The sequence below is a fragment of the Maniola hyperantus genome, chromosome 15 (assembly GCF_902806685.2).
Source record: "Maniola hyperantus chromosome 15, iAphHyp1.2, whole genome shotgun sequence".
In the NCBI taxonomy this organism is placed as follows: Eukaryota; Metazoa; Arthropoda; class Insecta; order Lepidoptera; family Nymphalidae; genus Maniola; species Maniola hyperantus.
Genome location: NC_048550.1, coordinates 11500162 through 11513179, shown reverse-complemented (window position 1 = coordinate 11513179; position 13018 = coordinate 11500162). Strand labels below are relative to the sequence as shown.

Here is a 13018-nt window from a genome sequence, read left to right as displayed (position 1 = left end):
AAACCGAGAGTTCCCTCACTCTAGTTCACACTGGCATAGTACCGAGCAGGGCGTCCGCGTCGTGGCTACATATAGACTAGAGGTTCGCAACACAAAAACTGTACGACGACGAACTATAGGTAGGTATACAATAGTATACCTACCTATAGTCTCAATAATGCAACGGTCAAGGACGGCTGAACTTCGGAACTGAAATTCGGAAAATCGACAGTTCGATCCCTACAATTTGCACTCTTGTCATACATACTCCTAGTACAAGCTTTACACTTTTGGAGAAAAATTAAACTAGAGTAAGAAAGGAAATATTTGCTAATTTAAACATGTCTAATATTTTTTAACGTCATTCTACGAAGTGTGACAGCAACAGACGCGCGGTTCATCAGTGTGGATGTTCTCATATTATAAGTAATAATAATAATTACTTTCTTATATATTACAACTTCTATGTGAGGCTTTGGTATCGCTGACGTCGCGCGGTGTGTCTGACCAGGTCTTTTGTTCCAGGGCGATTTTCTGCGAATAATTAGCTGGGTACATAAAAATTCTATTGCTTTTAATTTGTGAATAAACTCTTCATCTATAAGTATGCACATTAAGTCAATTTTTTTTTGTGAAAGTGTTTTACTAACGATATGCACAATTGATAAAAATTTGATAAAAACAATTTTTTTTTTGTTTTTTTTAAATCGGTTTTAAAATAATTTAAAAGTTTTAAGAATAATTTAAGATTAATTAGTTCATTGCCTCATTTCTGTATAGGAATGGCAAAAGAAATAAATTATTTTTAGTTGTGTCACTTTAGTTAAAATTTTGGCCTATAATTTTTGCAGCTCTAATCATAATCATAATAATCATAATCATTTATTTATTTTGCTCAGATATGGTAGGTACATGTATATTATTTACATGGGGTCTTAAAAGTTAGGTAATCAGTTACATATCCTGCCAAGCATGGCGTGCAAAATTATTTCTAAATTATCTAATTTCATTAATATTGTTATGTCATCATGTACTACTTATCATGTAAATGTTTTTAATAACTCAAATGTCTATTTCTATGCATGCATTATTTAAAATTTGTCATTAAAAAGTCATTAACACTATAATAAGTTTTATTTAGTAGAAAATTAAATAAATAACTTCTAAAAGATCTGAGGTTCATTCCATAGCTGTGCGATGGTAAATGACAGTATGAGGTACTATGCTATATGTATAATATCAATTTATTATGATAATAGACGCCACAGGAATATATCATGAATATATAAACATAATGCATATTTATTGACAAGAATTATTAATCAATTCGTAAGGTACACTATACATACAGTTGAAGTAATATCATGCAATATTCAAATGTTAGAACATGACCACGCTGGCGACTGTCACTCGACAAAATATCGCTATCAGACAGGCAACAACCTAGTGGGTAAGACGTCTGTCTCCTATTCGGGAGGTCGAGAGTTCGCTCCCAGGCACGCACCTTTAACCTTTCGGAGTCATGTGCGGTTTAAGAAGTTTAATATCACTTGCTTTAACGGTGAAGGAAAATTGCAGGCCTGAAAGTTCTCCATAATGTTCTCAAAAACGTGTTAAGTCTGCCAATCCGTACTGGGCTAGCGTGGCGGACTATCACGTCATTACGGTTAAGTTGCATGAACGGCAACTTTTCTGGTGGGAGGCTTCTGCCGTGGCTAGTTACCACCCTACCAGTAAAGCCGTGCCGCCAAGCGATTTAGCGTTCCGGTACGATGCCGTGTAGAAACCAAAGGGGTATGGGTTTAATAAAAACTGCCATACCCCTTCCAGGTTAGCCCGCTATCATCTTAGACTGCATCATCACTTACCACCAGGTGAGATTGCAGTCAAGGGCTAACTTGTATCTGAATAAATAAAAAAAAAAAAAAAAAAGGGCGGTTAAAGTTTCGTTTACTTTGATGTCAAACTAATAAAGCAAAATGGTTTGCATAACTTAGAAGTCATGGTTCCATGGTTAAGGTTAAACGCAGAATTTTATCCCAAAGTTGACAGATCCTGATTTATGCAACCCATTTTTATTTTATTTTATTTTATTTTATTTGTTTTTTGCAATCAAAAGCGATATATACAATATAATTTTACATAATTTTGATTTGTGAAATATTGAGACATCATTTTCTTTTGTATTATCTTACCCACTCTTGATGTTTGACTGCGCATCAACACATATTTCGTTGGATTTGGCATGTACCGACTGAGGATGTACCGTAACTGTCTCTGTCACGATGTCATCAATGTAACAAGACAAAAAGTTTCGAAACAAAAAATCGTTAACGTGACCTTATTCCAAACAGCTACCAAGTACTTGCAGTAGTGCAGCTACTGTATAACTGACTCACGGTTTACATTAGATAAGCGGGCGTAGAATAATATCTTTGTTCGCGGAAACTGATCTGTTTTATTGAATTCCCATAAAATAGACTTTGCATGTAAATTGTGTGAATGTGCATGTAGTGTTTGCTTTCAAATGATTTTACAAACAACGTCATGTAATTTAACTTTATATAATTTAAGATCATTTTTGTAAAAATCGCTAGCGAACCTTTTCAATAAAAATAAAATAAATAAAAATAGACCGTACGAGTCCGTGGCATATATTTATTTATTTTTAGGGGTGCAGACCTTTACCATGCAGACAAATAGTTTCGTAACAAAAAATCGTTAATGTGACCTTATTCCAAACAGCTACCAAGTACTGGCAGTATGTGCAGCTACTGTAGTACTGAGTACTGACTCACTGTTTACATTAGATAAGCGGGCGTAGAATAATATCTTTGTTCGCGGAAACTGCTCTGTTTTATTGAATTCTCGTAAAATAGACTCTGCTATTTTATTATTATCGTTTCGAAGAATAATACTTACCTCTTTCTCTGTATGTCTGACTGATAATGTAAATATTTATCAGTGTAGATATTCATACTAATATTATAAATGCGAAAGTGTGTCTGTTTGTCTGTCTGTCTGTCTGCTAGCTTTTCACGGCCTAACGTTCAACCGATTTTGATGAAATTTGGTACAGAGTTAGCTTACATTCCGGGGAAGGATATAGGCTACTTTATATCCCGGAAAATGAAAAAGTTCCCACGAAATCGCGGGCATCATCTAGTTCTTTAATAAATAGAGAAGATCTATACTACAACTGCTATTATAAAGAGGTGAGTTTTGTAGGTTTAGATGTAGGTAATCTACTCATCCAAGTAGGTATCTAAGTATTTATTAGAGTGAAATTTTAAAAATATTCCTGCGCTCATTGAGCCGGCAGGGATTAGTCGGGATGATGGCAAGAGACCTGATGGATTGACGCTGGTTCCCTGGGAACGGGGACGGGCGCTAATGTGGGATGCAACTTGCGTTGACACATTGGCCCCGTGTCATATCAGGAAGACAGCATCAAGACCGGGAACCGCAGCAGAAACAGCTGAAAACGGCAAGCGGCGCAAGTATGCCTCTCTTATAGAGAGTTACATTTTTGTGCCGTTTGCCGTGGAGACCCTGGGGCCATGGAGTCTTAGTGCTAAAATTTTTTTTACGAGACATTTCACCGTGATTAATAGCCTCATCTGGTGACAGAAGGGCTGGCTCATTTTTTGCGCAACGGATCAGCCTGGCTGTCCAGCGCGGAAATGCAGCCAGTATTCTTGGCACCATTCCACGCGGTCATGATTTTTATAGTAATTAGATAAGGCTAGCTTTAAGTTTTATTGTAATATTAAAAAAAAAAAATTTGAGTGAAAACACACAAATACACATACGTAATTACAGATACGTACATTCGATTCGTATTTTTTACGGATCTGTAAAATCACGGATGTGTGCTCAAACGCCCTTACGGTAGCATGTTTCAGGTGCACGTTCAGGAGTGTCATACTGAGGCTTACCTAAGTCATTGGCCGTGAGATTCCTCGTCCTGGCCAGCGGGCTGTCCTCGTGGTTGCAGAGGTCCTTGAAGCAGCACAGCAGTAGAGAATAGTGCCGCGGAGGAGGGCCGCCTGGCGATGGTGTGTTCTGGCAGTGAGACAGAGCTTCTTCTTGCCTGGAAGTAACAAATTTGTTCTATTATTAAGTGTTACAAAGACAATTTTGAGGAGCTGGTTTCGATAACTGCAAAGTGTCGCTACTAGATGGCATTAACAGTCGCTTCAGTACTGAGTGAACATACATATCACAAATTTCGTCACTGGTTTCGTCACACACAAGCGAACCGTGGGTTAGCGGACAGAGCGTCGGGCGCGATTCCAGGAGACGCAGGTTCGAATCCTGCCCGTTCCGCAATTTTTGATAGGTATTTAAAATTATTTTAGAGATACTGGTAAAGTAGAAGGGACGACGAAAACAGCAAAGGTTGTTTTTATTCATTATAGGCACACGCTAATACCATGCAAAGTGATGCTGTGGTCGGATAAAACCCCCAGTGTGATTTGCACTTCAGATTAGCTGGCATCTGAAATTTTAATCGGTGAGCTAGGGTCGATTTTCAAAAATCCTGAAAAGGTGCATCTTCAATTTATACCCGACTCCTTGAATAACTTGAAACGACAGATATTCATAAACATTTTCGTCTGCTAATTTAGGGATGGAATTTCCAAAAATCCTCTGTTAGAAACTATGCCTACGTCATAAAAGGTACCTACTGTCAAAACTACTTACAAGTTTCTAACCGGCACCGGCGCGGCGATCACAGCGGCTGCAGTTTATCTTACAAAAAGCTTTTGAGGCGTTGGCACGAGACAGGTACGGAACCCTAAACAGCTATTTTGTAAGATAAGCAAACTGCAATCGATGTAATCGCCGTGGACTCGCAAGTCGCTGCATGAGGCGCCGCTTGCGCAAATCAACCAGTTCAGATTGACATCAGCGATTATTCAAGTGTCTACTATATTTATTGGGATTAATCTTAGCGCAATTTGTTACGAAACTCAGAAGTACCTAACTACAGTACGCGGCCAAAAGTGATGTACATCGGCCTTAAGAATAACATTTCGGCTTTGTAGATAGTTGTATCTGTCACTCATACCTATATGATGTTTTGTCGGTCTCAACGACATAACATCATATACCAAGTGGGGTATCATATGAAAGGGCTTTACCCTTAAATTCTAAAAACAATTTTTATTTATTTTGATGCATAATAGTTTTTGATTTATCGTGCAAAATGTCGAAAAAATACGACTGTAGTAACGGAACCCTCGGTGCGCGAGTGTGATTCGCACTTGGCTGGTTTTTTTACATACAAATCTAATTTATTGCATCAACTAGTACGTTAATGTAAGATTTTGCGAAAATACGTGGAATAACCATTTAAAGCACCGCCGTTTAAGTGGATGCGCTTAGAATATAAAGTATCGTTGATTTTTGAGTCATCAGCCATTGCAATGCAGTGTTCACACGAAGTCATATTTAACACTAGCTTATGCCCGCGACTTCGTCCGCGTGGACTACAAAAATTTCGAACCCCTATTTTACCCCCTTAGGGGTTACATTTTCAAAAATCCTTTCTTAGCGGATGCCTACGTCATAATAGCTATCTGCATGCCAAATTTCAGCCCGATCCGTCCAGTAGTTTGAGCTGTGCGTTGATAGATCAGTCAGTCAGTCAGTCAGTCAGTCAGTCAGTCACCTTTTAGTTTTATATATTTAGAAGAAGATATGTAATTCTACGTTATTTTTACTTGAGGTATTTTTTAGTTTGAGTTCCTAAATATAAATACTATTTTACTATAATATTTAGGCGTTTATTAAGATGATCTTAGTCGGGTTTTGACTTAGACGTGATATAATATCCTTCTGCCTAGTTTTCAAACTTTATCTTATAAGAATAATGTGATGTGATCCCTTTGCCCTTAATGAATATACTCATCAAAAAAAAAAAAAAACATGCAGAAATCACGTTAAGCCGTTGCTGCGTTGTGACGTATCTAGGTAATTGAAGGACAAACGCTAAGAAAGATTTTTAGAAATTCTACCTAAGCGAAGTTGGGGCGAGACTTCTTTAAAAATCACTACACCTATTATAAATGTGAAAGTGTGTGTTTGATTGTTGGTTTGTCCTTCAATCACGTCGCAATGAAGCAACGGATCGACGTGATTTTTTGCATGGGTATAGTTTAAGACAGGGTATAGGCTTTTTATCCCGGAAAATCAAAGAGTTCCCACGGGAATTTTAAGAAACCTAATCCACGCGTATGATGTCGCGAGCATCAGCTAGTCTTTGCTAATAAAAATAAGTAGTAATACTAAAATTCTAATAAAATTACTTGTAGTAAATTTTCTATTCTAAGAAATCCCTCTCCATAATGGAAGTTTATTAAGCCTCTCTATTAACACCACACATCTGCCTTATTAATGTAACAACAGTTAACCTTGCAACACCGAAGTGACCGAAGGCAGCTGGCACAATCTACAATTCAACTCATTTGAATATCCACGGCCTTTCTCGTGGGAAATCAACTGGAAACGGGTAGCGTCGGCCGTTCCGAAAATTTTTATCCAACATTTTTCTAATACTGACACAGACGAACCGACTAGGCTGGCGCCTAACTTGGCTTGCGCCATATTAATATTATAATTATTATTTAATTATAACGGACCTACTATAGCCCAATTGCACTAATTAAATTACTAATTAATATAAATATACTTACAGAAAAAAAAATTAAAAAAAAAATTGTCACGTCAAAAATTATTAATAAGTAAGCAAAATTATAAATTTTCACAAAGTGCAGGATCTGACCTGCAGCATATTATATTTTATGCAACAATACAAAATTACGAAAATTGAAAATGATACAATATAACTTAAAGCTAGCCTTGTCTAATTACTTACGTATTAGATAGATACTAATTAATATCAATACATATTATCAATAATAATAGGCTCAGGGGCAATCACCCTATGCTTACCGCGTCCAAAACTCCCAACTAAAAATTTATTTATTCATAATTTTTTTAATCTCAATCTTCCTAAATACCGATCAATGAAATCCGATAATAGTGATTCCTTTCATTATTTATATTATTACATTTTTAATATTGTAATACTATAATAATATTTGCATTAAAAACAGTACTATGACAAAATACATATATTTATTAGTACAAAATTGGTCCCAACTAAATTGGTTCGTCTGTAAGCAGCTTAATAAGCTAGCTGTTTGGGTATTAAATTGCTGTCGTTCGACTGTGGAATGTAGATAAAACATTTGTTAGGATTTTTCGATGTCGGAGCCTCTGTGGTCGGATGCTTTGCTAATATGTAATTTTTTTTCATTGATCCAACTTTTTCGTTCCCACTGATGTCTCCATGTTCCTTGAAATTGGCATAGTAGGTTTTAAAATAGAAAACTTTGCTTTTCAATATAATTTTGACCATAATGTCATAGAAAACATCGTGAAACTGAAAAACAAACTATGTACAGTACGCGGCCGAAATTAATGTACATCGACCTTTTGAATGAGGTAGCAGATCTGTAGAGCATTGTCTCTGTCGTCGATCCCGAAAAAACGTCATATAGGTAAGAGTGACAGAGACAACGCTCTACAAAGCCGAAATGTCATTCTAAAGGCTGTTATTTTTGTATGTACCAAAAAGGCCCAAAGTAATTAACTGAATACTTTGAGTGCAGTTTTGTATAAAAGTAGGTACACAAAAAATAATTATTGTAATCCCCCCTCAAACGTTGCAAACTATGTTTGTGAATGCAACGAGTCTTTAAGGGATAATAATATATAAACTCACACAATAATAAACGAATATATGTAAAGGTTTACATACAATAAAAATAAAAATCTTTTTTACTCGAATAAACTTTTACAAGTACTTTCGAATAGTCGGATGCATCTACCACTGGTTCGGAATGCCTTTCCTACCATAATAAAATAATGCTGCCTACAGTACACAAAATAAATACTGTTGCTGTAATTTCGTTTATTCAGTAAGTAATTACCTACCCGATTTTAATTTAAAAGTTTTTTGCATACTGAAACCATACGTTTGTATGCTGCCATTTTTAAAGTAGTACACGAATAGGTAGGTACAGACTACAGTGAGTTACAGCTGGTACAGAAAATAAAACATAAGCTCCGATAAGATAATAATTAACATGTAAAATATACTTATAAATATAGTTTAATGAGCAAAAAATTCCAATTAAACACGACTTGTTCGAACATGTACCAACCGGTAACAGCATGAAAGTTCAATATGGGAAATAAATAGGTAAGTAATTATTTCAGAAAATGATAAGGGTATTAATTTTAATTAACTGTTAATACTACTTTAAAATCTGGGATCAGTGGCGTGCACACTGTACAGGGTTTGAAGCCAAGAGTGTTAACTTGCAGTTCAATGAACCAAAAGCTTAATTTGCTATAATCCGCTGAAACAGATCAAATCTGTATGGTGCAATACACATGCAGGAAAAGCCAGCCACCGAGCAAGCAATACGCAACACATAAATCCCAAAACACACTCGACACACGTTTCGCCCCGACACCGCAGCATCCTCAGGAGATGTAGACCTTACAATCCACAATTGCAAAACACACAACAATGCAATGCATATATGCGGTGCATATCGCATGCTGCATGTTGCACCATACAGATTTGATCTGTTTCTTCAGCGGATTATAGCAAATTAAGCTTTTGGGTTCATTGTATATCGTGGATTTCTGCAAAATAACGCTTGCTTCTATATAACTTGCAGTTCACAATGAATTTGCATTGAGCTATTTTAATTAGGGTAAGCAGTGCGTATGAGTCCCCTATGAGCTGCACACAGTGGCGTGCAGGTCATAGAGGCATAAATGCACTGCTTACCCCACTTGTAATAGCTCAATGCATATTTTTCATTATTAAACAGATTCCTACCTAACTAATACATACCCTGGCTTCAAACTGTACACGCCACTGGCTGCACACCTCTGTCTGTGATACAGTTTTAACTTTTAACTTAGCCATGTGCAATTAAGTGCATAATTGCAGTCCAGAGAATTGTAGTAGCGAGTCAAAGCCACACTTTTATCATTTATGTCCATAATTGTAAATGGCGGTGAGCGTATAGCGTATAGGATCTTTGTCCTCATTCGTTGAGATAAGGATGACGGTAGAAGCTCGGGGTGGTGTCGGAGGTCAGGATCCCTGATAGCGGCGCGGCTGCGCGGACGCCGACCCTTCCAATACAGAAAATCAGTACCCGTATTATAAATGCGAAAGTGTGTTTGTTTTTGGTTTGTTGGTTTGTCCTTCAATCACGTCGCAACGGTGCAACGGATTGACGTGATTTTATTGCTTCGTGATTTTATGACTAGCGGTTTCATTGTTTCGTGGTAAGAAAAGCTTTTTGCATCACTACCTACCCATATTATAAATGCGAAAGTGTGTTTGTTTGTTGGTTTATTGGTTTATTGGTTTGTCCTTCAAGCACGTCCCAACTCGCAACGGAGCAACGGATCGACGTGATTTTTTGCATGGGTAGATATAGTTTAAGTCCTGGAGAGTGACATGGGCTATTTTTAACCGACTTCAAAAAAGGAGGAGGTTCTCAATTCGTCGGAATCTTTTTTTTTTTTTTTTTTATTTTTTTTTATTTTTTATGTATGTTCCCCGATTACTCAAAAACGCCTGGACCGATTTTGAAAATTCTTTTTTTGTTTGAAAGGGTATACTTCAAAGTTGGTCCCATTTCAATTTGGTGAAGATCTGATGAACATCTTCGAAGATAGATACTGGAACTCCTCAACGGATAAGAGTAAATTGCTCGCGATCAGTGTAATAGCTTAGTAAACAGTAGATTTTTAACCAGTCATAGCATAATTCCATGGGGCCACTAAAAATTGTGAAATAAAAAATTTTTACAAAAAAAATAAAAACCGACTTCGTTACATAAACACTAAAAATTGAAAAATAATTTAATTTATTACCGAATATATTATGTATACAAGAGTTAATATAGTTCCATAATAATATTTTTTGGGGTCGGTGCCAATGAGGTGCCATTGTGGAGTCCCATAAAAATATGAAGTCTAGACGATTCGCGCAGCTAAAGCTAATTGGCACCGGCACCAAAAAATATTATTATGGAACTATATTAACTCTTGTATACATAATATATTCGGTAATAAATTAAATTATTTTTCAATTTTTAGTGTTTATGTAACGAAGTCGGTTTTTATTTTTTTTGTAAATTTTTTTTATTGAGGACGCAAAAGCGTGGAGAGCAGGTAGATGAGTGCTAAATAGATCGTGCGTGCTTTTAAATAAGTAGGTCTCACAATCTCGTATACCTACATCCTGTTTCATATTGTTCCGAAGATTTGAAATGACGAGATGAAAAGTGACTAACGCAATTGTAAGATTGTTATTGACGACTAGTTTTTGTTAAGTATCTTTTTTGCGAGATTTATCACTTTTATATCATCGATAATATTTAGCATGTTTCTAGACTTTGACTTTGAAATAGTCAGCGTGAAATACAAGGTGCCTAATCTTTCTGGGACTCTATTACGAAAAAATTACACCAAGGTACAGTGTGACGGTCGCAATCACCTCTGATTGGCCGACACTCTCTAGCTATTGGCAAAAATTGCAGCAAAAAGACGATAAAAGCCAATAATAACAATGATTGATGCATCAAAGACCCTAAACCCTAAACCCTGCGCTTCACTCAGGATTCTAGAATCTTCGTTACCTACGCTGGCAATTTATCCCGGCACCCGTGACGTAAGACATTAGTTAGGTACATTACCCCCTGGTTGAATAATCTACAGCAAAAATAAAGATTAAAGTTTAGCTATGAAAGATTACAATAAAAAGTACAGACAGACACACTTTTGCAATTTGCATCTATAATATTATGTATTATCTAGTATAGATTTGTTTATCATTATGTCATAGTTAATTTTACATTATTTAAAAAATGTATTACTAGTAGGTAGGTACGAAGTATTTTTAATTTGAGACTCTTAATAATTGTTTTTTTTGTTTTTTCAGACATATCTATCATTGCAAACTAACCGGCTCGTTGGAAAGCCTGGAGCACCGCAGCACAGTGTTTCATTTGACCAAAAAAATTTCCCTCTTCTGTTTTCAGTATTAATCGATTATGGGATGCATTTTAAATGCACGAGTAGAACACCCACGTGTCAATTTCAAATACTTTTTTTTATAAAAAATGTTAAAGTTTGAGTGACCTTTTCATGAAAAAAGTTAAAAATATTCCTGAAACTTAACTATCCAAGATATTTATTTCCGATGATTTTAGGCTGATGAAACATCTTTAGGCGCATGTTTTCCACTTTTTAATTTTGGAAAATCACCTCTGGATACCGAGTAATTAATTTTTTTCAGATTTTCGTTTTCATTTTTTTTCTCCTTAAAAACTCAAAAGTGGGACTTGTGACTAGCACTAAAAGATAGCTCTTAATAAGGCCTATCACTGATAAAAAACCCACGTTCCACTATTGCGGCCTTTGGGAGTAATTACACTTCAAAAAATTGTGTTAGGGTTGTCACTCTATTTGACCTTTACTCGCTTTATTTTTGGACTATATTTTTCCAATATTACAATATTTTATCTCATTTAGAACCTAACTACTAAACATCGAAATATATGCATTTGCATGTTTGCATATGCAAATGCATATAAAGCTATTTTCATAGCGTTATTGCATATTTTAGTGCTTTTTCATTGATAGTGCATATTTCAGTATCATATTATATCGGAAAAGGTCCGTGGCAAATTAAATGCTGTTCCATATAAAAAGGTCCAGGTCTTGAAGGAATAAAGTAACTTAACGCATTTACAACATCACCGGTTAAACTGTGCATATAGAGGTCCAGTAACGTCAGTTGAGGTAGAGATAGCATTTTAAAACCTACAAATTAATGTTAAATTTCAAACATCACAAGTTTCCTCTAGAATATCTGAAGAAAAAATTTAATTTTACCTACTTATATTATCAATGATGATGATGATGATGATCCATCGTATGATGATGACGACTGCCCGTTATTTCTCGACAACTTATTTATTCATATCAATATTTATTCATAAAAAAAGAAGTTAACCTTTAGCGACAACCCTATGTAGTATTATTTGACCTTAGAATAAAATGATATATTCCTCCCAAGGGCCGCAATAGTGGAACGTGGTTTTTTTATCAGTGATAGGCCTTCTTAAGAGCTATCTTACAGTGCTAGTCACAAGTCCCACTTTTGAGTTTTTAAGGAGAAAAAAAATAAAAACGAAAATCTGAAAAAAAAAAAATTACTCGGTATCCAGAGGTAATTTTCCGAAATTAGTTATTGAAAAAAATGCGCCCAATGACGTTTCATCAGCCTATAATTATCTGAAATAAATATCTTGGATAGTTAAGTTTCAAAAATATTTTTAAATTTTTTTCATGAAAATATCACTCAAATTTCAATATTTTTTATAAAAAAAAGTATTTGAAATTGACACGTGGGTGTTCTACTCGTGCATTTAAAATGCATCCCTTAATCGATTAATACTGAAAACAGAAGAGGGAAATTTTTTTGGTCAAATGAAACACTGTGCGCAGAGACGTTAGCTCTCTATGCGTGTTCTATCGCCTGTATAATGGGGAGTGCTCTGAAGAGCTTTTTGACCTCATTCCACCCTCTTTTTTCTACAACCGCACCGCGCGCCACCGTAAGGAATTTCACCCTCACCATCTGGGTGTCTGGTGCACTTCGACCGTCCGCTGCGCCAGATCCTTCTTTCCACGCACGTGCAAACTGTGGAACCAACTCCCATCGGCGGTGTTCCCTCTAGATTATAACATGGGGTTATTCAAGGGGCGGACCAACAAATTCCTAAAAGGCCGGCAACGCATCGGCGGCTCCTCTGGTGCTGCAAATGTTCATGGGCGGCGGTAATCACTTAACATCAGGTGACCCGCCTGCTCGCTTGCTCGCTATATCTATTTAAAAAAAAAAAAAAAAATTGCAGTTGACGTAGTT

The 13018-nt window shown here is 36.1% G+C and overlaps 1 protein-coding gene across 1 annotated transcript in view; it reads right to left on the bottom strand.

Moving 5' to 3' along the window:
• Positions 1-13018, bottom strand: part of LOC117988927 (BMP and activin membrane-bound inhibitor homolog) — a 126815-nt gene that overhangs the window by 6965 nt on the left and 106832 nt on the right. Inside the window, exon 3 of the mRNA XM_034976217.2 lies at positions 3918-4072. Coding sequence (XP_034832108.1) covers positions 3918-4072 — 155 coding nt within the window. The remainder of the gene's footprint in view (positions 1-3917; positions 4073-13018) is intronic.